We start from the raw sequence: 25,879 nt of genomic DNA on the forward strand, positions 1-25,879 counted from the left end.
GGAGGGAAGAGTGTAGAGTTAAAGTTAATTTTTACGGCTGCAAATAATTCTCTAAATTTAATATATGCACAAAAGAGCTCAGTTTAGATTTAGAAAATGTTCTAAGAAAGCCAAAAAGTCATCCTTTAAGTTGTCAAGGATAATTATTATTTCAAGGTAGATATACATGATTTAAATACTCATCTATCTTTTTTCTTTTTCATTCAATTTTTTTATTTTTGGCTGCGTTGGGTCTTCGTTGCCGCACATGGGCTTTCCCTAGTTGCGGCAAGCAAGAGCTGCTCTTCATTGCGGTGCACGGGCTTCTCATTGTGGTGGCTTCTTTTGTTGCAGAGCACGGGCTCTAGGCGCGTGGGCTTCAGTAGTTGTGGCTCACAGGCTCAGTAGTTGTGGCACACGGGCTTAGTTGCTCCAGGGCATGTGGGATCTTCCCAGACCAGGGTTCGAACCTGTGCCCCCTGCATTACCCTGGATTCTTAACCACTGTGCCACCAGGGAAGCCCTCATTTATCTTTTGAGAAATTAATGGTAAGGGAAGAAATGTAATATAATGCTTTAGCAGAGTATCCTCTTGTTCGCTTTTCCTACCTGTGTTCTTCATTATAAAGAACAACAGATGACTTCAATAGACTTTTATCTCATCTGTTGCAAGAAAGAATAGTTTAATAGCATATAGTTTAAAACTAAGCATATTGGTTATATGGTATATCAGCATAAGAGAAGGGTTGATGACAATCTCAAGGCCAAAACACATGTTTTGGTAGAACTTAAAAGGTTGCCCTGATGTGCCTCTCAACTATCCTGTTTTTATTAGCCTGTATAGAGGGGATTATACAGCATCTCTCTGTATATAATCAGTGATCAAGTCTTACCAAGTATATCTCTGATGCTAGCTGAGTTTTTAAGAGGATGGGCTCTAAGACTACCTGGGTTCTCTTCCTACCTCTTCTAAATAGCCATGTGGCTTGGGCTGGGTTTTCAGCCTCTTTTTGCCTAGTTTCCTCACCTATAGGATGGAAGCACCATCTCCATGGGGTTGTTGTGGGGAGGAGGTGAATTAAAACACAAAATACTGAGAACATTGCTGAGCCTATAGTAAAAATAAAAATTCTTTCTGACTTGATCTTTTTTTCTGGTTATTAATTTGTAATTCATCTGATCCCTCTATAAGGGAAGACCATAAGGTCTTCCTCTGCTGCTTGGTCCTTGGTTCATCTTCCCCTTCTCTGAACTCCACTGTGTATTAATTTCTTAATTTTGGCCTTTACACTCTGCCTTTCTTGGTTTCTTTACTTACACTCCCCTTTTACCAAGAGAATGTCATTGCTGCTTCCTTTATGCTACTAAAGTATTTTATAGATTTCGGTATATATATATCTGCACTTGCATGTGTGTACATGCACAAAGACAGGTCTTTATTGTTATAAGTACAGTGTATTACAGTCACTTACTTGCCTGTCTCCTTTCCTTTCTTGAGCTTCTTGATGGCAGGACGGTCTTACTCATCTTTGTTATAGTTTATAAAACACAGGTCCTCAGTAAAGGACTGCTGGCTTTGTTTTCTTTGTTTTTACCTCCCCGTCTAGGTCATAAGTTTCTGTATAACAGAAACTGCCAAAATACACTACCTTTTAATCCCTCTCATAGCACTTGACACAGTACTGTATCATCAGTTAATAAATGAATTAAGACTTCTTAGTGGTGGAACTAATGTACATGTTTGTAAATTAGAGCTAATTAGATATTTTTCTTCATAAACATTGATAATGATTTGTCTCCATTATTTAGGTGCAAGAATATTTGTCAACAGTATTGAAAATGGAATGTGGTGTCGAGGAACTATTACTGAATTAATTCCAATAGGAAGTGAAAGTATTAGAAAACCTTGTATTCCAACCAAGTTCTCAGTCCACAAAGTTGCACTAATACAAATATTCATGGTAGATTTTGGAAATTCTGAAGTCCTAATTGTTGCAGGGTATGTTATTTTATAATTACTATGTGTTCGTGGTCTGCTTAGAAACACTTGTGATGGGGGAGGAGGGGAGATAGTAAAGAATAAAGAAAAGTAGGAAGAGGTAGAGAGGAATAAGTTATCCTTCTTCACTTCCAAGGCATATACCTTTTATTTTGCTCTGTAATTTGCCTTACTAATTACTAAATTAGTAAAGTATTAGTTATCAGTGTTACTAGATGGGGAGCTTGGAAAAAGAACTTTTTGATGTTTCAAACTTAAATGCTCTTCTATATAGCCTCAAAGCAGGAAATGAGGCACAAAAATGGTTCTTTTAAATGAAGTGTTACAGTTAGTTGCCAGATGATTGAGTAAAATTTTTAATCATATTTCTGTAATTTCATTATTGTATGTTAAAGTGGCATAGTGTCTAACTCTAGGTGTTCAAAACTGTTTCCCTCAGTCTTCTAGGAAAATAAAACAAACTGAAAATGTTCTTCTAGTAAGGACCAGTATTAACTCTTGCATGGTCACTTTATTAAATGGTCATAGCTTTATAAATATATTTCTACTTGGGGGTGTCATTATGCCTTTTAAATTTAAACCAAATAGGTATATGAAAGACAATCCAGATGAAGGCAGTTGAGATTTATTTCTATAGGTAGAAACAGTGTCTGTGTTTATAAAAGCTAGATTAAATCTATATAGTGAGATAGTGTGAATCAGAATATAACTTTCTAAGAGAAAAATACCATATATTAACACATTTATATGGAATCTAGAAAAATGGTACTGATGAACCCAGTGGCAGGGCAGGAATAGAGATGCAGACGTAGAGAATGGACTTGAGGACACAGTGGGGGAAGGGTAAGCTGGGACAAAGTGAGAGAGTAGCATTGACATATATACACTACCATGTGTAAAATAGATAGCTAGTGGGAAGCAGCTGCATAGCACAGGGAGATCAGCTTGGTGCTTTGTGACCACCTAGAGGGGAGGGATAGGGAGGGTGGGAGGGAGACGCAAGAGGGAGGAGATATGGGGATGTATGTATATGTATAGCTGATTTACTTTGTTATACAGCAGCAACTAACACACCATTGTAAAGCAGTTATAATCCAATAAAGATGTAAAAATAAATAAATAAATTTTTAAAAGAGTGTAACTTCCTAGAAGATTTAACTTAAAGAGAGTATCCTTAGAAATGCATACCTTTTGTGGGGTAAGGCAAGTTTGGGCTTGAAGCATTATTTTCAGTAAATATTGCTTGAATTCTTCCCAGAGTTGGTGATACTCATATGAGATCAGAACACATTGCTAAGCAGCATGTCACACTAAATGACTTGTGTCTGGCTCTGAGGAAGTCTGAGCCATATATTGAAGGGCTGCTGAAAGACATCCAGCCATTAGCACAGCCGTGCTCATTGAAAGATATTGTTCCACAGAATTCAGTAAGTGAGACTTAAATTATTTCTTATTCAGGGGCCAGATAGTCCAGTTTTAGCTATGCATTGCTGACCAGGTTACTGAATGTAGGTTCAGTTCTCTTGTTAAATACATTTTGTATAATAAACTATTGGTGCCAATAAAAAAGGAAATGAACTTCAGTTTCTACAATTAGAACCGTTCTTAATGGGATATTGAGTTGAATATGCATATATGAACATAATGATGGGTGAAATATCCAAGTAAACCATAAAATTTTGGAGTCAAATAAATATGGAGAGAAAAATAAATTTTAAATGTTATGTGGTATGTGTTTCCATTCATTTCTTCACTATTTCCATGGCCCTTTGCTCACTACTTATAGCCTATATTGTATTCTGCTTTGTATTATTAATGAATATTTATTCCCCAGAAAGATTTAAAACTCCTACGAGACAGAAATTGTGTGTAAAAATACTTGTTAAGCAATTATATTATTATAAAGTCTGTGAAAGCAGGAGTCTGCACCTTTGCTCATCTTTGCATTCCAGCACTTAGCAAATCACTGAGCACGTAGTAGGCATTCAGCAAATATTTGAAAGAATGAACAAATGAATAAAAAAGTAAAAGGAAACACATAAACATATTAGCCCTGGTATTTTCCTCAAAATGGGAAAATTATTTTGGCTTTAATTTTATCTTTTTTTTTTTTTTTTGCCTTTTCTATTCTGAGTGGGCTTTACTTTTATACTCACAAAATCTTTAGAAGATGTTTTATTTTTAAGGAATGTGTAGTTTTGGCCTGTGAAATTTACTTTAAGTATGAGTACTTAAAGTTTCAAAGTTCAGTGAGACTTCTTTTTTTCAATGGGTGAGTATTTTTCCTTATTGTTTAAGTAGCATTTACCTCATATATTGCTAGTAATGGAAACTAAGTTACCTGGTAATGATTGTAAATATCTTTAATGTATTACACGGCTTCCATCATGCTTTCAAAATTACCTTTTGGATTTCATCGTTTAAGTGGAAAATTCGTATATAATACTTGTTTTATTTTTAAATTTTTATTTATTATCTTGATATTAATATTCAGAAGTAAAACTAAGTCCTGAAGTGCAACAGCTTATGGTCACCTTGAGACCATGTTTATAAAACCTAAGTGTGATCCGTACATTGTGCATACATAAAGACTGTCCTTGGGTTTGTGGGCCCAGCTGCTTCTAAATATCTATGGTTGGTTCAGTGCCTTTGTTCGAATTTGCAGACTTTGGCTGTTACAAAGCTAAATCTACAACGTTGTACCATTAGAGCTAATTATTATTACTGAATACATTGGAATTTTACTTTTTCCACAGACTGAAGGCTGGGGAGAAGAAGCTAAAATAGAATTTTTGAAAATGGTAAATAAGAAGGCTGTTTTAATGAAAGTTTTTAAAGAAGAAGATGGTGTGCTAATTGTAGATCTACAGAAGCCACCAACAAATAAAATAAGCAGTGATATGCCTGTGTCTCTTAGAGATGCATTAGTTTTTATGGAACTAGCAAGGTAGGTAACTTACTAAAATGTAAATATTTTCAAGGTTATAGCTGTAAATTGGAACAGCAGATTTTACCTTTAAAAGATATGGGCTCTAAAGTGAACTGTAACATACACTAAGAGGGAGCACCAAATCCTAACCACTAGACCACCAGGGACATCCTAACATACTCGAAGAGGTTAAAAATACTGCTGTCAGAGTTTTCTAAGTACGGTTGTCTGTGAAAATTGCATTCAGATAATTTGATTTAAGGAAATAGAAAAAATTCAAAATAGAAACGATTGGTAGATATGGAACATTTCTTTAGACTCTTGCTAACTTTTACAAGTAGCTCCACTAGGGTTTCAAGAATTACAGTTTAAAAAAAAAAAAAAAAAAAAAAAAAAGAATTACAGTTTAACAGTTCTTGACTTACATTTTCTAACCTTTGGAATAAGATCATGATCACCACTCTATATTTAATGTATGAATCTAGAGTAGATACTTAAATTTCTTTCCTTTCTCATCTCTGATGAACAAAGTAAGATGACTAAGTAACCACAGAGATAATGGAAGATACTACTTTCTGTCCTGAGCAACTACACGACTCTGGAAGTGACCCAAGTAGATTCCATTCTGGAAAAATAAAACTTAAGTAGAGTATTGGAGGTGAAAGGGGTCACAGAAACCGCTCAGCTGGCCTTTCTGATTGCTACCATAGATGCTGGGTATTGTCAACCAAAAGAGTAGAAACTTTGAGTAGAACATACAGCCCCAACTCAAAAATGTTCCAGCACAAACTTGAAGGTTAATTATTGAGTTTTGAGACTTGACCTCTTATTTATCCTGGTTTGATAATTGGAGACAATACTAAGAAATGTTGTAAGTTAGAAGAGACAAATTGGAAAAATACTCTTGGTAGATAAATCAGTATGTGTGTAAGTCCTTTTTCTTCAGATCAATTCACTGAGAGAAGAGAGACTTAATGGCTCTTGCTTATGCTTTTAATTAGGTTTAGGTCTCAATCACCAAGAAGTCACTCTGAAAAAAATACGACGTTACACTATCATCCACCTGTTCTGCCTAAAGGAATGACAGATGTTTCAGTTATGGTTTGTCATATAAATAGTCCTACTGATTTCTATCTTCAGTTGGTAAGTATATAGTGGTCCTTTGAGACAAAGTATTTTTTCAAATTTTAAGTAGAAATTTATAATGGAAATGAGGACCCAGTATGAATTTAGAGCAAACCACTATCAACCTTCTGTAAATTTGTTTCTTAGTAGCTTAGTAGTTTCTTGTTTTTAAACAAGAAATTCACGTGATTCATAGTAAATTGAAGGAAATCTTTATCATGCAAGTTAGTGAAGTATGGAGGGGAAGGAAAATGAAGGATCCCTAATGTGTAAATGTTTCTTGCTACCTTCTGCAATCTAGAAACCAGGAGAGCACATAGAGCTGGCAAATCAAAATAAAATGATAACACCTGCTTCTGATGATGTATGAGAATTTACTTATTGTTCCTAGATAATTTTCGAATACCAAAATAGATTCAGATTAGAGGCATTCATAGAAAATTTTGTATATATGACTGATGGGTTTGTTTTAGATAGCTACCAGCATTAAGGTTCATCTTTATTGATCTCTTTGTGTTCATGCTTTATGTGTCATACAAAGCATTATGGCCCTTAGAATGAGTTAATTCCAGTCCATTGCCCATTTTAGAATTGGATTATTTATTTTGCTGTTGTTGGGTTATAGGAGATCTTTATACATTATGGATATTAATCTTTTATCAGATATATCATTTTCAGATGTTTTTTCTTATTCTGTGGCTTACCTTATCACTCTCTTGATAGCATTCTTTCAAAAAGTTTTTAATTGATAAAGTCCAGTTTATCTACTTTTTCTTTTGTTGCCAGTATTTTGATGTCATATCCAAGAAATCATTGTCAGTCTAACATCGTGAAGCTTTTCCCCCCTGTGTTTTCTTCTATGAGTTTTATAGTTTTAACTCTTACATTTAGGTCTTTGAGTTATTTTGAGCTAATTTTTATATATGGTGTAAGGGAAAGGTCCAACTTCATTCTTTCCCATTGGATATCCAGTTTACCCAGCACCATTTGTTGAAAAGATGGTCTTTTCTCTATTGAATGGTCTTGGCACTCTTGTCAAAACTCAGTTGACCATATACGTGAATGTTTATTTCTGGGCTCTCTATTCTATTCCATTGGTCCATCTGTCTGTCCTTATGGCAGTAGCACACTGGTTTTTTTGGTTGTTTTTTTTTTTTGATTGAAGTATAGTTGATTCACAGTGTGCCAATCTCTGCTGCACTGCAAAGTGACTCAGTTATATACATACATACATTCTCTTTTAATATTCTTTTCCATTATGGTTTATCCCAGGAGATTGAATATCGTTCCCCGTGCTGTACAGTAGGACCTTGTTGTTTATCCATTGTAAATGTAATAGTTTGCATCTGCCGACCCCAGACTCACAGTCCATCTCTCTGCCTCTCACCCTCCCCCTTGGCAACCACAAGTCTGTTCTCTGTGTCTGTGAGTCTGTTTCTGTTTTGTAGATAGGTTCATTTTTGCCATATTTTAGATTCTGCATGTAAGTGATATACGGTATTTGTCTTTCTCTTTCTGAATTACTTCACTTAGCATGATAATCTCTAGTTGCATCCATGTTGCTGCAAATAGCATTATTTTGTTCTTTTCTATGGCTGAATAGTATTCCATTGTATATATATACCACATTTTCTTTATCCTTTCATCTTTCGATGGACATTTAGGTTGCTTCCATGTCATGGCTATTGTGAATGGTGTTGCTATGAACATAGGGGTGCATGTATCTTTTTTTTTTTTTTTTAATTTATTTATTTATGGCTGTGTTGGGTCTTTGTTTCTGTGCGAGGGCTTTCTCTAGTTGCGGCAAGTGGGGGCCACTCTTCATCGCGGTGCGCGGGCCTCTCACTGTCGCGGCCTCTCTTGTTGCGGAGCACAGGCTCCAGACGTGCAGGCTCAGCAATTGTGGCTCACGGGCCTAGTCGCTCCGCGGCATGTGGGATCTTCCCAGACCAGGGCTTGAACCCGTGTCCCCTGCATTGGCAGGCAGATTCTCAACCACTGCGCCACCAGGGAAGCCCCTCTTTTTGAATTATAGTTTTGTCTGGATATATGCCCAGGAGTGGAATTGCTGGATTATATGGTATATCTCTATTTTTAGTTTTCTGAGGAACCTCCATACTGTTCTCCATAGTGGCTGCACCAATGTACATTCCCACCAACAGTGTAGGAGGGTTCCCTTTTCTCCACAGCCTCTCCAGCGTTTGTTATTTGTAAACTTTTAATGTATTTATTTTTAATTTTTTTGTTTTTATTTACTTTTTTGGTCACACCACACGGCATGCAGGATCTTAGTTCCCCAGCCAGGGATCAAACCCGTGCCCCCTGCAGTGGAAGCACGGAGTCTTCATCACTGGACCATCAGGGAAGTCCCTATAGACTTTTTTTTTTTTTTAATGGCTGTATTCGGTCTTCGTTGCTGCATGCGGACTTTCTCTAGTTGTGTCGAGTGGGGGCTACTCTTCGTTGTGGTGCGCAGCCTTCTCATTGCAGTGGCTTCTCTTGTTTCAGAGCACAAGCTCTAGGCATGCGCGCTTCAGTAGTTGTGGCACACGGGCTCAGTAGTTGTGGCACACGGGCTCAGTAGTTGTGGCACACAGACTGTAGAGCGCAGGCTCAGTAGTTGTGGTGCGTGGGCTTAGTTGCTCCGTGGCATGTGGGATCTTCCTGGACCAGGGCTCGAACCAGTGTCCCCTGCATTGGCAGGTGGATTCTTAACCACTGCGCCACCAGTGAAATCCCCCTATAGACTTTTTAATGGTGGCCATTCTGACCAGTGTGAGGTGGTACCTCATTGTAGTTTTGATTTGCATTTCTCTAATAATTAGTCATGTGGAACATCTTTTCATGTGCCTACTGACCATCTGTATGTCTTCTTTGGAGAAATGTCTATTAAGGTCTCCTGCCCATTTTTCAGTTGGGTTTTTTTTGTTGTTGTTGTTGAGTTGTATAAGCTGTTTATATATTTTGGAGATTAAGCCCTTGTCGGTTGCATCATTTGCAAATATTTTCTCCCATACCATAGGTTGTCTTTTCGTTTTGTTTATGGTTTTCTTTGCTGTGAAAAAGCTTGTGAGTTTCATTAGGTCCTGTTTGTTTATTTTTGTTTTTATTTCTATTGCCTTGGGAGACTGACCTAAGAAAACATTGGTACAGTTTATGTCAGAGAATGTTTTGCCTATGCTCTCTTCTAGGAGTTTTATGGTGTTATGTCTTATAAAAGTCTTCAAGCCATTTTGAGTTTATTTTTGTGCATGGCGTGAGGGTGTGTTCTAACTTCATTGATTTACATGCAGCTGTCCGACTTTCCCAGCACCACTGCTAAAGAGACTTTTTCCCATTTTATATTCTTGCCTCCTTTTTGAAGATTAATTGATCGTAGGTGTGTGGATTTATTTCTGGGCTCTCTGTTCTGTTTCATTGATCCATATGTCTGTTTTTGTACCAATACTACACTGGTTTGATTACTGTAGCTTTGTAGTATTGTCTGAAATCTGGGAGAATTATGCCTCCTGCTTTGTTTTTTTTTCCTCAGGATTGCTTTGACAATTCTGGGTCTTTTATGTTTCCATGTAAGTTTTTGGATTATTGTTGTAGTTCTCTGAAAACTGTCATGGGTAATTTGATAGGGATCACATTAAATCTGTAGATTGCTTTGGGTAGTATTGCCATTTTAACAGTATTAATTCTTCCAATCCAAGAGTGTGGGATAGCTTTCCATTTCTTTGATTCCTCTATAATTTCCTTTATTAATGTTTTATAGTTCTCAGCATATAAGTCTTTCAGCTCCTTGGTCAGGTTTATTCCTAGGTGGGTTTTTTTGGTGCAATTTTAAAAAGTTTTTTTTTTTTACATTCTCTTTCTGATATTATTTTATTGTTAGTGTAAAGAAATGCAACTGATTTCTGAATGTTAATCTTGTATCCTGCTACTTTGCTGAATTCATTTATTAGATCTAGTAGAGCTTTTTTTTTTTTTAAATATTTAGTTATTTATTTAGGCTGCACCAGGTCTCAGTTGCAGCATGCAGATTCTTAGTTGCGGCATGCAGACTCTTAGTTGCAGCACGCATGTGGGATCTAGTTTCCCGACCAGGGATTGAACCCAGGCCCCCTGCATTGGGAGTGTGGAGTCTTACCCACTGGACCATCAGGGAGGTCCCGGATCTAGTAGTTTTTGTGTGGCATCCTTAGGGTTTTCTATGTATAGTATCATGTCATCTGCATATAGTGACAATTTTACCTCTTCCCTTCCAATTTGGATACCTTTTATTCCTTGTCTGAGTAGCACACTGTTTTAATTACTGTGGCTTTGTAGCAAGTTTTGAAATCCGGATGTGTGAGCTCTCCAACTTTGTTCTTTTTCAAGTTTGTTTTGGAAGTTTGGGGTCCCTTGAGATCCCATATGACTTTTCAGATGGGTTTTTCTGTTCTACCTTAAACATCGTTGGGATTTTGATAGGGATGACTTTGAATTATAGATTGCTTTGGGTACTGACATCTTAACAATATTAAATCTTTCAGTTCATGAACATGGGAGATCTTTGCATCTTTATTTTGTCTTCATTAATTTCAGCAGTGTTGTGTAGTGTACAAGTGTACAAGTCTGTAGCATCCTCGGTTATGTTTATTCCTGAGTATATTCTTTTTATTCTATTGTAAAATGAATTGTTTTCTTGATTGCCTTTTCAGACTGTTCATTGTTATTGTGTAGAAATGCATCTGATTTTTTTGTGTGTTCATTTTGTATCCTACATCTTTGCCAAATTCATTTATTAGACCTACTAGTATTTTTGTGGCATCTTAGGGTTTTCTACCTATAAGATCATGTCATCTGCAAAAAAGAGATCATTTTCCTACTTTTTGTCAATTTGGTTGGCTTTTCTATCTTTTTTTTGCCTAATTACTCTGGCTAGAACTTAAAATAGTATATTAAATAGCAGTGGCAAAAGCATGCATCCTATCCTGTTACTGTTCTTAGAAGAAAAGCTGTCAGTCCTTCACATACAAAATTTGCCCTCCAATTTAAGATGTACATTCAGTAGTGTTCACTATATTCACGTTGTTGTACAACAGATCTCTAGAATCTGTTCATCTTGCAAAACTGAAACTCAGTACCCCTTGAACGATAACTCCGTATTTCATTCTACCCTCAACCACTGACAACTACAATTCTACTTTCTTTTTCTATGAATGTGGCTATTTAGATACTTCATGTAAGTGGAATCATACAGCACAGCTTTACCCTGCTTTTCGAAAGTTCACTTTACACCAACTTTGCTTTTCTGAAAGACCTGTATTAGTATCTGTTTTTACTAACTGAAAGAAATCTGAAGAGAATTTTTGGTCTTAGCAAAAAAAGTGAGCTTATTTGCTTTACTACCTTTTGGCTTACGAAAGATTTCATAGGAACACTCTACTTTCAGATAGCAGGGATACCTGTATTTGTCCTTTTGGCACTGGCTTTTTTCACTTAGCATAATGCCCTCATGTTTCATCCATGTTGTAGCATGTGACAGGACTTAACTTCTTTAAGGCTGGCTAATATTCCATTGTATGTATATACCACATTTTATTAATTCATTCATCCATTGATGGACATTTGGTTTGCTTCTACCTCTTGACTATTGTGAATGATGCTGCAATGAACATGGGTGTGGAAATACTGTAGTGTCATGTTTTGATTCCCTTCTTATTTCCTTTTGTGTATCTATATATTTATCTATTGTTACTATGGGGATTACATATAACATCCTAAAGTTATAGAAATCTAATACGAATTGATACCAACTTTAATTGAACAAAACCGTACTCCTGTATAACTCCATTCTCCTTTTATATTATTGATCTCAGAAATGAATCTTTGTACATTGTGTGCTCAATAATGTAGATTTATAATTATTTTTATGCATTTGTCTTTTAAATCCTGTAGAAAATAAAAGTGGAGTTACAAACTAAAGTTAATAATATTGGCTGTCATATTTGTCCATGTATTTATGTTAACCACAGATCTTTACACTTTTTTTTTTTTTTTTTAAATTTTTTATTTATTTATGGCTGTGTTGGGTCTTCATTTCTGTGCGAGGGCTTTCTCCAGTTGTGGCAAGTGGGGTGCCACCCTTCATCGCGGTGCGCTGGCCTCTCACTATCGCGGCCTCTCGTTGCGGAGCACAGGCTCCAGACGCGCAGGCTCAGTAATTGTGGCTCACGGGCTAGTTGCTCCGCGGCATGTGGGATCTTCCCAGACCAGGGCTCGAACCCGTGTTCCCTGCATTAGCAGGCAGACTCTCAACCACTGCGCCACCAGGGAAGCCCCAGATCTTTACACTTTAATGTGGCTCTAAGTTACACTCTAACACCTTTCATTTCCTCCTGAAGGACTCCCTTTAGCATTGTTCATAAGACAGGTCTAGTGTTAATGAACTTCCTCACTTCTTGTTTATCTGTGAATAGCTTATTTCTCCCTCTCTTTTGAAGGATAGTTTTGCTGGATCTATAATTCTCAGTTGATGCTTTTTTCTTTCAGCAGTTTAAATGTTATCTTCTGACCTCCAGGGTTTCTGATGAGAAGTCAGCTGATAATCTTATTGATGATCCCTTATATATGACAAGTCACTTCTCTCGCTGCTTTCACAACTCTCACTTTGTCTTTGGCTGTTGACAGTTTGTTTATCATGCATCTAGTGTGTCTCTCTTTGAATTTATCCTACTTTGCGTTTTTTGAGTATAGTAACTTTCTAAGGCTGCTATAATGAAGTGCCACAGGGAATTGCCTGGCGGTACAGTGGTTAGGACTCTGCGCTTTCACTGCCAGGGGCCAGTTTCAATCTGTGGTCAGGGAACTAAGATCCCACAAGCTTTGTGGCATGCCCACTCCCACCCCCCCGTGCAAAAAGTGCCATATACTAGGTAGTTTAAAAAAACAGAAATTTATTTTCTCACAGTTCTGGAGTCTGCAAGTTTAAGATCAAGGTGTTGGCAGAGTTGGTTCCTTCTGCGGTCTGGGAGGGAATATCTGTTCCTTGTCTCTCCCCTAGATTTGGTGGTTTGCTGGCAGTCTTTAGCGCTCATTGGCTTCTGCTGCATCATCCCAGTCTCTGCTTCCTTCACATGGCACTCTCTGTGTACTTGTCTGTCTCAATTTTTTAATACAGACAACAGTCATGTTGAATTAGGTCCCGCCTAAGACTTTAATTTAACTTGATAATATCTATCAAGGTAAAACCCTATCTCCAAATAAGGACACATGCTGAGGTACTGGGGGGTTAGAACTTCAACATATTTTGGGGGGAGGACACAATTCAACCCATAAGCAGTCCACTTTCTGCTGTATCAAAAATTTCCTCCCCACATGCAATAACCCCATCCCAGCATTCCAAAAAACTTAACCATTCTAGCATCAAATCTAAATCCAAAATCTCATATAAAATCACTAAATCCCTGATTATCTGAATCAGGTATAGGTAAGAATTGTTTAACTCAAGCTGAGGCAGAACTCCTCTCTGTCTCTGAATCTGTGAGACCAGACAGTAAGTCTAAAACCTAGCAGAGGGGCTTCCCTGGTGGCGCAGTGGTTGAGAGTCTGCCTGCCAATGCAGGGGACACGGGTTCGAGCCCCGGTCTGGGAAGATCCCATATGCCGCGGAGCAACTGGGCCCGTGAGCCACAACTACTGAGCCTGCGCGTCTGGAGCCTGTTCTCCACAACAAGAGAGGCCGCGATAGTGAGAGGTCCGCGCACCGCGATGAAGAGTGGCCCCCGCTTGCCGCAATTAGAGAAAGCCCTCGCACAGCAATGAAGACCCAACACAGCCAAAAATAAATAAATAAATAAAACCTAGCAGGGAAAATTCCATTAGATTCTTATGGCTTGAGAATAACCCTCATTGTCTGGATGCTCTGTCCTCCAGTCCCACTAGGGTGGTGGCCGTACCCCTTCAGTCATGGCAGCAACCTCACCCATTGGAGTTGAGGATTTATCCTAACCCTCTGGAACCCAGGAGGAGGCCCCATCCCTGGAACAGAGGAGGAACCAGCCCTGCCTCTCAGGTCTGTGCCCTCTGGGCCTGAGTAGCAGTTGCAGATACACTAGCCTCTGAATCTCCTTCAGGATCAGTCTTCCCTTTTCTTGAAACATATGTTCATAACCGAATAGCTCTGTCAGCTCACTTCCTGCCTATAGAATCCCACAAGCCCACCGGCCCCCCTTCATTTCCTCTCACCTCTGTCCCCTTCAGTTCACGCTGGCATTGTTTCTGCTGAGATGAATGATTAGATCCACAAGTCATACACCCATAATCTCTTGAGCGGACACTGCCCAGCCATGCCCTTGGTGTTCTCTCCAGAGCTTGCTTTCTCATTTTTTGAAATACAGATAGGCTGAGAATTTTCTAAATCTTCAGATTCTGCTTCCTTTATGTTTAACAATTTATTCTTCAATTTATGTCTGTCCTCTCACATCTTATTATAAGCAGCAAGGAGAAACCTGGCTGGCACTTTGACACTTTGCTTAGCAGTCTCCTCAGCTAAATATCCAAGTTCAACTTTTCACCCAATAGAACATAATTCAGCCAAGTTCTCTACCACTGTGTAACAAGGATTGCCTTTCCTCCAGTTTTCAGTATCATATTCCTCATTTCTGTCTGAAATCTCACCAGAAATACCTTTAACATCCATATTTCTGCCAGTAATCTTTCCAAAGCAATCTGTTTATTTTCATTCAAGTACCGCATAATTCTTCCTCTTCTTTCTATTCATTACCCAATTTAAAAGTTTCTCCCATATGTTAGGTATTTATTACAACAGCACCCTACTTTCCCATTCCAAAATCTGTATTCATTTCCTAGGGGTGCCATAAGAAAGTTCCACAAGTTAAGTGTCTTAACATAAATTTATTGTCTCACAATTCTGGAGTCTGGAAGTGTGAGATCAAGTTGTTAGTAGTGTTGGTTCCTTCTGAAGGTTGTTAGTGAGAAACTATTCCATGCCTTTTTCCCTAGCTTCTGGTGGTTAGCTGGAAAATTTGGTGTTCAGTGGCTTCTGCCTTACTCCAGTTTCTGCCTTCATCTTTACATGCATTCTCCTGTGTATGTGTCTTTGTGCCCAAATTTACCCCTTTTAATAAGGACACCAATCACATTGGATTAAGGCCCACTTTAACGACCTCATTTTAACTTGATAAATACCCTATCTCCAAATAAGGTCATGTTTTGAGGTTCTGGGGGTTACAACTCCAACATATCTTTTTGGGGGAGACATAAATCAACCCATAACATTGAACTGCTTGGATTTGTAGATTTGTGTACTTCATCAAATTTGGGAAGTTTTTGGTCATTATTTCTTCAAATACTCTTTCTGCTCCTTTCTTTCTCTCTTCTCTTTCTGGGGCTCCCATAATGCATATTAATGATATCTCACAATGATAATGTGAGATTAATGATATCTCACAAATACCTTGGTCTCTGTTCACTTAATTCTTTTTTATTTCTGCTCCTCACTATTTCAGTTGTCCTATATTCAAGTTCACTGACTCTTATGCCTGCTCAAATCTGCTATTGAACCCCTCCAGAGTATTTTTTGTTTCAGTTATTGTACTTTTCAGCTCCAGAATTTGATTCCTTTTTATAATTACTGTCTCTTTGTTGATACTTTCATTTTGATCCTTTATTGTTTTCCTGGTTTTCTCTAGTTCATTGTCCATGTTTTCCTTTAGCTCTTTGAGCATATTTAAGACAGTTGTTCTAAAGTTTTTATCTAGTAAATCCACTATCTGGGCTTCCTAAGGGCTGATTTCTGTCTGTTTATTTTGTTCCTTGGAATGAGCCATGTTTTCCTGTTTCTTTGTATGCCTTCTGATTTCTTGTTGAAAATAGGGCATTGACTATTATATAACTCTGAAAATCAGATCACCCCCCACACACATACTGGATTTTTTAAAATTGTTGAAGACTAGTAGTTGATTTATTTTAAGACTTTTTCAAACTATTCTTACAAATACTATTCCTAGTATGTGATCACTGAAGTCTCTCTGTTCTTTTAGCTTGTGTTCAGCAAATGTTTATGTTGATTTCCTTGAATGTTGAAAGCTTGATTGGGTGTTTGCTTGGGTGCTGTAAGCCTTTAACTGTTTCCCAGAGCTCTAACAGAGTTGGTTCAGATGGTTTCTCATTTTTTCAGTGTTTCTGTGGGGGAACAAGAGCTTGGAGCTTCAGAGTCTGCTGTTTTGCTGATGTCATTTCTCTATTGAATTTTCCAATGTTCCATTTGGATAATCTGTTAATGGAAGAATATGAATAATATCTACTTAGAAATAAAGGTTTACAGTCTGTGCATCCAGACCTCCGTCCATTTCCTCCATCACATATAGTAGTCCCCCCTTGTCTGCAGGGGATACTAGACTCCCAGTGGACGCCTGAAACTGTGGACAGTACTGAACCCTGTATATATGATGTTTTTTTCCTATACATGTATACCTAAGATACAGTTTAATTTATAAATTAGGCACAGCAAGAGATTAACAACAATAACCAACAATAAAATAGAACAATTACAACAATGTACTGGGGGGGGGAAAAGAAAGGTTTAAAAGGTTTAAAGTGTTGTGAAAATAATTTATATGAAATAACAAAAGATTCAGAAAATTTCCACTTGCATTATTATACCCACAAAAGCGAAAAACTTCATTTTTTGACCATTTGAGATGGATTTTAAAATATTTTTCATCTTAAGAATTGGTATTTGGAAAAATAAACATTTATCCTTGGTTTTGGTTTAGGAGCTGTGTTTTAAGTAGTATAAGAACTTCAGGAACTATGTTTTAAAGTAACCAAATAGTCCCATTTAATAAGGTAAAGCTCTATTCAATTATGCAGTCATTTCACAAACTCTACTGAAATGATTGATTTAAAGAAGATTTATCAATTCACATTAAAACCATTAGATGGATGGCTGATGGGAAATTGGACATTCATACAATGCCAAAGTAGTACTACATGAATTACTTGGTGACCACAAGGGAAAAACGTAACTGTATAATGAAGGGATGAGAATCACCAGCCCTTTCCGTAGGTGAATCTTAGCATATCATTAGTGAGTCAGTAATATTATGTCTTGATGTGTTGCAACTTGACGTATTCTAGCCAAAAGGTTTGGCTTGAATCCATCAAACTTGTAGATATAACTCTCAGTTCGGGGGAAATTCCAGGGATAGGCCCTACTCAGTGGAGGAACAAGATAAATAACAGGATGAAAACATAACCACATAAATCCAGAAGATGGGGCATTCTGCAGAAAAATAGCACACTGTCTTTAACAAGACAGGGTCATTTTAAAACACTACAGTAAATTATAAGACTTACTGAGATAACCAAATATAACATGTAGTCTTAGATTGGATACTGGGTTTGGTCAGTTAGGGAAATCTAATATGTTCTAGAAGTACTAGTAGGAACACTTACTGAAGCAGAAAAAGTGAGAATTGATAGAAGAAAATGCAGATTATCGAATTATATGTATGGTATGGTCTCATTTTTGGTACATACAAAAGTATGGAAAGTGTGCTTAGAAAAAGATCTAGGAGCGGGAGTTCCCTGGTGGTCCAGTGATTAGGATTCAGCGCTTTCACTGCTGTGGGCCTGGGTTCAGTCCCTGATCGGGGAACTAAGATCCCGCAAGCTGCACAGCGCAGCCAAAAAACTAAAAAGAAAAAGACCTAGAAGCATGTACATTTTAGATATCTGGAAGAATATGATTTTTTAAAAATTTTGTTATGTTTATATATGCTAATTTTATATACTACTTCTGTAACAAAATATTTCAAATATAAATTACATGACAGTTTATATCTAATTCAATTCTAATATTTCATAATTTTATGAGCAGTGCCTATAAACATGCAACACTTAAATTTTAAGTTTCTATGAAACTACAGTGCTTTAATCCCTGCTTTAACTCTGTTTCTTAGATAGAGAGCCTGGATTTTTTATTTCTATTAAAGACAATTGAGGAATTCTATAAAAATGAAGATGGAGAAAATCTGGAAATCCTCTGTCCAGTTCAAGATCAAGCCTGTGTAGCTAAATTCGAAGATGGAGTTTGGTACCGAGCAAAAGTTATTGGTAGGAAATTGCACACTTTCCTCAGTGAAATGTTATGCTTAAAAATTGATACCATTTGAGTCAGTACAAATTAAATCATGGGAAGTGATTATTATTTGATCTTACAGTTTTGCTCTTTAGAAAGCTAGCAATAGTGTTGATAGATGAACCTCTGGCTCCTTAGATTTCATTCAATTTGACTAGGACTTAACCATTTTTTTTTGTTTTCTAACGTTTGCCTTATTTAAAAAGTTAAATAGTGCTAAATGACTTACACATACTCCACTCTCCTCCAAAAAGGCAAATACTTTTTGTCGTTTATCTGTGTTGTTTTTTCTAAATAATATGTTATACTTTGTAGGTACTTCAGTCTTAGGTATTAATTATGTTAGACGAATTTTAGATCTCTTGTAGCTCTTTTGTCCCTTCTCTCCTCCCACATAGTTATTGATGTATCACAATTTTTAGTTATATTCTTATTCTATGCAAGTATTTTCAGTGCTACTCCCTAAAGTATACTGTAATTCTGAGTTAATAATTGCATCAATTTTTCACTTTATTTTCTTTTATTGGGTTGGCCAAAAGGTTCGTTTTTCCCATAAGATGGCTCTCATAGCACTTAGTTGTCTTTAACTTCATTCGAAACAATTTTGTTAGATTGTATTGTGACAGCTGTCATATCAGCGTGCATTTTAAAAAAAACTTATCAAAATTGGTGAAATTTGTGTAGCTATTTTAGTTTTGAAGATGGAAGAGAAAACAACATTTTCGGCATATTATGCTTTATTATTTCAAGAAGGGTAAAAACGCAACTGAAATGCAAAAAAAGATTTGTACAGTGTATGGAGAAGGTGCAGTGACTGATAGAACGTGTCAAAAGTGGTTTGCAAAGTTTCATGCTGGAGATTTCTCGCTGGACGATGCTCCACTGTCAGGTAGACAGTTGAAGTTGATAGCAATCAAATAGAGACGTTAATTGAGAACAGTCAACGTCATACCATGCTGGAGATGCTTTTGAGTAGCTAACATACTCAAAACATACAAATCAAGGATTGAAAATCATTTGCACCAGCTTGGTTATGTTCATCGCTTTGATGTTTGGGTTCCACATAAGTTAAGCGAAAAAAACCTTCTTGACTGTATTTCCACATGCAATTCTCCACTGAAACGTAACAAAAACATTCCATTTATAAAACAAATTGTGACGGAGGATGAAAAGTGGATACTGTACAATAATGTGGAACGGAAGAGATTGTGGGGCAAGCGAAATGAACCACCGCCAACCACACCAAAGGCCAGTCTTCATCCAAAGAAGGTGATGTCGTGTATATGGTGGGATTGGAAGGGAATCCTCTATCATGAGCTCCTTCCGGAAAACCAAACGATTAATTCCAACAAGTACTGCTCCCAATTAGACCAACTGAAAGCAGCACTTGACGAAAAGCGTCTAGAATTAGTCAACAGAAAACGCATACTCTTCCATCAGGATAGCACAAGACCGCATGTTTCTTTGATGACCAGGCAAAAACTGTTACAGCTTGGCTGGGAAGTTCTGATTCATCCGCTGTATTCACCAGACATTGCACCTTCGGATTTCCATTTATTTCGGTCTTCACAAAATTCTCTTAATGGAAAAAATTTCCATTTCCTGGAAGACTGTAAAAGGCACCTGGAACAGTTCTTTGCTCAAAAAGATAAAAAGTTTTGGGAAGATCAAATTATGAAGTTGCCTGAAAAATGGCAGAAGGTAGTGGAACAAAAAGGGTGAATATGTTGTTCAATGAAGTCCTTGGTGAAAATGAAAAATGTGTCTTTTATTTTTGGTTAAAAAACCGAAAGAACTTTTTGGCCAACCCAGTAATCTATGGCTACATTTTCCTAGTAGTTTAAAACAATTTTCCACATGATTAGGCTTTTCAGATAATGCTGGTTTGATTTTTTTTTTTTTGTAACAGTGAAAACATCCTTCTGTTATCTGCTCCAATTAGACTGCTTGTCCCCTAGGCTTGTTATTCTGGGAGTTTATTTCACTTGTTTTCCTGAATTGGATTGCTTGTTTTCTGGATCCCATTTACCTTTTCGGTTTACTTCCATATTTTGGTGGAGCATTTTCCTCAGAGAGAATAAATGGAAGGGAAATTTTGAGACCTTCCATGTCTCCTGATTCTACTCACACATGATTGATAATTTGGGGAAAACTGTTCTTTAAATCCCATTCCATATCCATTTGTTTGTTTTTGTTTAAAACCGCATCTGCATTCAGGGACTTGAGGAATGGTAAGAATCTAATGGTGTCGTTACACTTGAGATTTTCTTTCTTGCATGAGGATTCCACTGGAAACAGGGCAAGGTCCCCTCACCTCTTTACCTTACTCTTAGGGTACACACATCTTCTCAGGTACCTGAGCTGCTTGAGTGCCATGTCGAGCGGTGCCAGTGTTGTTCCATCTGCTTTCACTTCTACCAAGGGGCAGAGAATGCCCAAACTTTTTCCATTTTGAAATTATATGTACTGTATTAGTTTTTAAATTTGAAAGTAATGGCAACAAGTTTGGTAGCATTGTACATACGTGTGCTTAGGGGACTAAAGTCAGTCATATTCTGAGTATTTACAAAAAGGTCAGTTTATGATAGATCTTTATTCAAACTTCGGTGTGTTCAAACCTTCCAGAGGTTTCTTTGGTATCCTTTAAAATATGAAAACTAGTTTCACATAGAGGTCTGTTTCTGCTCATTTTTCACAATATCCCCAGATAATTTTTTTAAATTTCACAGTTAGATATTATTATACGAATGAACCTGTGTCTTGATCATTAAGTCTTTTGCCTTGTTTGATTACCTATGTTGACTAACAAACATTAAGTGCTTATTTTGTGCTTGGTTCTTTACAGAGTATTTTAAATAGGTGAGTCCTCAAAAAGAGTCTTAATAAGATTTGATTCTATTGGTACACCCACTTTACAGGTGAAATAATGAGGCCTGCAGAGAAAAAGTAACTTGCTCAGGGTAGTATCTTAGAGATATATATTAGCTTTCTCAGAGTCACATGTCATTTAAGTGTCTAACTCCAAACCTAATTCTTAACTTTCAGGCCGTAACACCTAGCATTTGATGGCTATTTTGTTATCCTGATTTTGGTTGTCCTTTAGCTATCTTTAAATTGTTAGTTTCTCATTCACCAAGTCTGAACAGGTATGCATTATGGTTGATTTTGTGAAGTTCACATATTAGAAATATTTTTTACATTAAAAAAAATTAAGTTTGTATGTTGAACATAAAGGCGTTCGAATCTAGTTGATTGTAGATCAGCCTAAATTTTGCTAGATAATTCTTTTTTTTTCCAAGTTTGTGATTTCCAATTTCATAATTTTTGAAGGATTGCCTGGACATCGTGAAGTTGAAGTTAAATATGTGGACTTTGGCAATACAGCAAAAATAACACTTAAAGAAATGCGTAAAATAAAGGATGAGTTTCTGAATCCTGCAGAGAAGGTAATCTACTTATTATAAATCATAGGGTTAGAATATTAGCACAAATATGAAAGTATTTTTAGAAGTTATTTTCACCGTAGAAATGTTCTTTTAACTTCACTTTTTCTGTAAGTAATTTCTGATTCATGGGCTATAGAAAAGAGTCTCTATAGTTACTGTTTAAAAAATAATATGTATCTTAGCAAATAAGCATTAATTATAAACATGTATATATTTGTGTCTTTATAAGTACTTACTGGTCTGCAGCTTTTAGTGTTATTTTGAAATATCTGTATAAGGTAGTAAGAATATGATATGTGAAAAAAACTGATTACAGAAATGATTTTACTGTGATCCCATTTATGTTTAAGTATATATAACGTGTGCCAGAGAAAGAGAGAAGTCTGGAAGAATAAGTATCAATAAAAAACTTATCCTTCTCTTGGAATCCTACTACCCAGAGATAAGTTTAAGGAGGTTTTTTTCCTAATTCATATACTCCTAGTATTTGAATTGTTATTAAGCAGTATTTTTCATTTAAAAATGGGTAAAATGATACAGGAAAAATTTGAAAATACAGATGAGTAAAATGAGGGGGGAATCACTCAGAATTATTCAATATTTTTGATATATATACTTCTAAGATACATCATCTGTGTTTTTAAGAATTATGGGATTAGACTATATATAGTCCCATAACCTGATTTTTCATTTAACAATGTGTCATAATTCTTTCAATGGATGCTTATTATTCCAGTATCTGAGTATACAATAATTCATTCAACAAAATTAATTAATTTTCAACAGATTAATTAATCTGTTTTTTGGTTTGTTTCATTTTTGGTTTGGATTTTTTTTAATAGGTTATTGGGGATTTTATTTTTTTAATTGATGTACAGTATTATATAAGTTGCAAGTGTACAATATAGTGATTCATGATTTTTTAAAGTTATACTCCATTTATAGTTATTGTAAAATATTGACTATATTCCCTGTGCTGTATAATATATCCTTGTAGCTTATTTTATACATAATAGTTTGTACTTCTTAATCCCATACTCCGTTGATTCCAACAGTTTGCATTTATAAAAGTACTGTTAGAGACATCTTTGGACATTTATTTGTTTTCTAAATATGTATTAAATTCAAATTCAAATATGTATTAAAATTCAAATATGTATTAAATTCAAAGTTTAGTTTTGTACACATTTAACACTTTATTTTAATTCTAAAATAACTGTAAATTAAGTTTACTTTCTTAATGGTGCAATTTTGTTTGACACAGGCAATTAAATGTAAGCTGGCCTATGTTGAACCATGTAAAGGGACACTGCAGTGGTCAAAAAAAGCTAAAGAAAAATTTCAAGAAAAGACTCAAGATAAGTTTATGACATGTTCAGTCATTAGTAAGCTATTTCCATTTTTATTTGTTGCTATATGATCATAATTTTAAATAAGACTAACATGATATAACATTTGTCAGATCTTATAATAAATTCAGTGTGTCATCAGTATGAGTAGTGAGAGAGAACGTTTATTGAGAACTGGGGACAATGGAATAATATCTTCTGCAGGCTCTAGAGCCTAAAATCAGCACATGAGGCAAAAATTTCCATTGAAGATCAAGTCACCCTCAGCGTGGCCTTTTGAAAGCCCTAAAGCCAGGAGTTAGCTTCTCTTGTTTCTCTTTGTTTTTGTCCTGGGTCTCTGTCCCTCATCTTGGAGTGATGGATACTAAGGTATAATTTGCAGGAAAGTGAGGGGAGATGGGACATGACTGGTAAATAGTTTTTTTTGTTTTTGTTTCATTCTACTTGAGGGAATTTAAGTATAGGCTCTCGGCATATTTTGAAAAAAAGTTGCTTCTTTTTTGGAACAGTTTGGGTCTGGGATACACAGGCTGAGCGCTAGCCCACAGTTTGGTAACCCAGCAAGTTTAATGGCAAAATCTGATCTGAATTTACATGAAGATACAATGCTATATGTTGTAGTGATCTCCTTTACAGTGAGATATATTCCACTTCAGGATAGTCATGTTCGCTTCTGAGCTGCTGCCTCAGAATCACTGTGGGTATTACAAAATAAGCAATATATGTTCTATATAGCTTTTCTCATTTTGAAGAATTCTGAAACATGTCTGGCCCCAAGGGATTTGGATAGGGGACTTGAAAGCTGTTATTATCTGGGATTTTGATCTTTTCCAAAGCTGTGACCAACGTGGGCTGTGTTGGTCTTAACAAGTACTAGTGCAGGATACACACGAGCATGGCTACTTAGGGTTGACTTAAGGGACTTCCAAAGGTACTTTTCACTGTATCCATTTTTTTCATTTTCATCATACTCCGATCTAGTAAACCCAAAATATCATGAGATTATTAGCCTGTTTTACGAGGGAATTGAAGCTTGAAGATCATTGCTCAAGGCCACATAACCTAGAAATGATTGCATATTTGTGTTAATTTATTCACTTTAACATAAGACATTGTTCTGACGTAGTAGTTCTGTTGAAGAGGAATATGATGATAGAAATTGTACCCTTAGTCTATAGAATTTTTATGTCTGGATTCTCTGATATAAACAGTAAATTAAGGGCCTCTTAGTCTTGAGTAATCTCCACTGATTTTGAGCTGACTTCAACGTGCTTTAATTCTGCTTCTCAGCTTTCCTTTTGGTATTTTATTCTGTTGGTTTTTAGCTCTCCCTTTAACATCTCCTCCCGAGGTTAACCCATGAAGACTTGACTCCTGGGTTTCTCTCTTGACTCCCCCCTTTTTCATTCTCAATTACTTGTTATACCAGTAATATCTAAACACAAGTTGTAGTGTATCTTAACCTAGAAAATTTGATTTAAGGAATGCCAGAAGGCCCCACCGACCTAAAACATCTTTCCCCATTAACCTGCACAGTGATGAGATTAGTATACATTTTTACCTTACAAAGCAAGAGACATTTAAATTTTAATTAGGAGCAGAGCAGGGAAGATGGTGAAGGTACAGCACCGTGGGAAGCTGGCCCTGTGGAATAAAGAACTTGTGCACGGGCAGTATGAAATCAAAGCACTAAAGGGAACACAAGAGATGGAAAGTGAGGAGATTAGAGTTTACTGAGGCTCAGAGTTGCTTAGCTTTTTGTTTCTAGATAATTTATCTGGTCCATTAAAAAAGTAGTCAGGAATCATTTTTAAGCTCTTGAAAAAAAGCTTTCTAACATGTATTCTTATAACTGGGTAATACAGGATGTTACTGCTGGTAATGACTTATCTTTTTATTTGGAATCATCATTCTCTTAGCACCTGCCAGCTACTGTTGTATAGAAGTATAGGCATAAACCGATCTCAGTGCATAGAACTGTGTGTTTCCTAAAGAAATTCCTCTGTCATTTATTCAAATGCATATTGAGCAGGCCCTCTATGCTATGTACTATAAATAAGTAAATAGGCACACGAGGTGTAACTTCACCCTCAGCTAACTCCCAGTTTAGATTAAGAAATAGACCTAATGGTTTGTCCTAAAAACAGAAGGACGGGGAAAAATTCCACTTAATGCTCTGGGTTGAGTTTTTGTTGTTTTAAACTTTGTGCTGTTTTTTTTGTTGTTGTTTTTTGGTGCCATTCTTATAAAAGCTGTAAAACTTCGCAAATAAGCACTGTCCTGAATTAACTTTCATTCATTTCTTTTGTCCTCTGGAACTTGGCAGAATCCAATAAAACAGTTTAAAAACACAACAGAATGCTGCTTCAATAAATGTATGTCACTATGTTTTTTCTGAATCTAAAAGCTTTAAGCTGCTTTTGGTTCATTGTGGAACAGTGCACAGTAACCTAAAATGAAAATTTTATTAACATTGGCAGTTCTTTTATGTGTGAATAATGCTACTTTTACCCCAGAGAGAGACTGAAATTATTGAGCAGGAAACCTCATGGATGCAAAATGAAGGAAATTAAGTTCTCAGGTTTTTAAAAATTGCTTTTTAGTATATTTTGGGACATATTTATTTCTTTCCCCAAACTAGTCTTAATGGTTTTACAGAAATTCTGGAAGACAATGTGCTCTTAGTTGAGCTTTTCGATTTTCTTGGTGCTCCTGGAATGACTCCTACCAGTATTAATGACCAGCTAGTCAAAGAGGGCCTAGCATCTTATGAAGTAGGGTAAGTGGACCTGTAAACTTTTATTTTTAGTTCATATGTAACACTTCACAAGAAGGGAAACTGGCATATCATTCCCCATTGATTATCTGCTTAGGCTATAGACTTGGGAGCTTTTCCCTGTTAATGGGTCAGTAAAA

At 36.4% G+C, this 25,879-nt stretch overlaps 1 protein-coding gene across 13 annotated transcripts in view; it reads left to right on the forward strand.

Annotated features, from left to right (window-relative positions):
* Nucleotides 1-25,879, forward strand: part of RNF17 (ring finger protein 17) — a 129,863-nt gene that overhangs the window by 45,055 nt on the left and 58,929 nt on the right. For 11 of the 13 annotated variants that reach the window (XM_059903443.1, XM_059903447.1, XM_059903444.1 and 8 more), the window contains 8 exons: nt 1,789-1,978; nt 3,237-3,405; nt 4,735-4,925; nt 5,909-6,050; nt 17,990-18,143; nt 21,499-21,614; nt 22,843-22,999; nt 25,622-25,742. In XM_059903443.1, the coding sequence (XP_059759426.1) occupies nt 1,789-1,978; nt 3,237-3,405; nt 4,735-4,925; nt 5,909-6,050; nt 17,990-18,143; nt 21,499-21,614; nt 22,843-22,999; nt 25,622-25,742 (1,240 nt within the window). The remainder of the gene's footprint in view (nt 1-1,788; nt 1,979-3,236; nt 3,406-4,734; nt 4,926-5,908; nt 6,051-17,989; nt 18,144-21,498; nt 21,615-22,842; nt 23,000-25,621; nt 25,743-25,879) is intronic. The other 2 variants (XM_059903439.1, XM_059903442.1) reach the window with 1 other exon arrangement.

This window comes from Balaenoptera ricei, chromosome 18 (assembly GCF_028023285.1).
Source record: "Balaenoptera ricei isolate mBalRic1 chromosome 18, mBalRic1.hap2, whole genome shotgun sequence".
NCBI classification, from domain to species: Eukaryota; Metazoa; Chordata; class Mammalia; order Artiodactyla; family Balaenopteridae; genus Balaenoptera; species Balaenoptera ricei.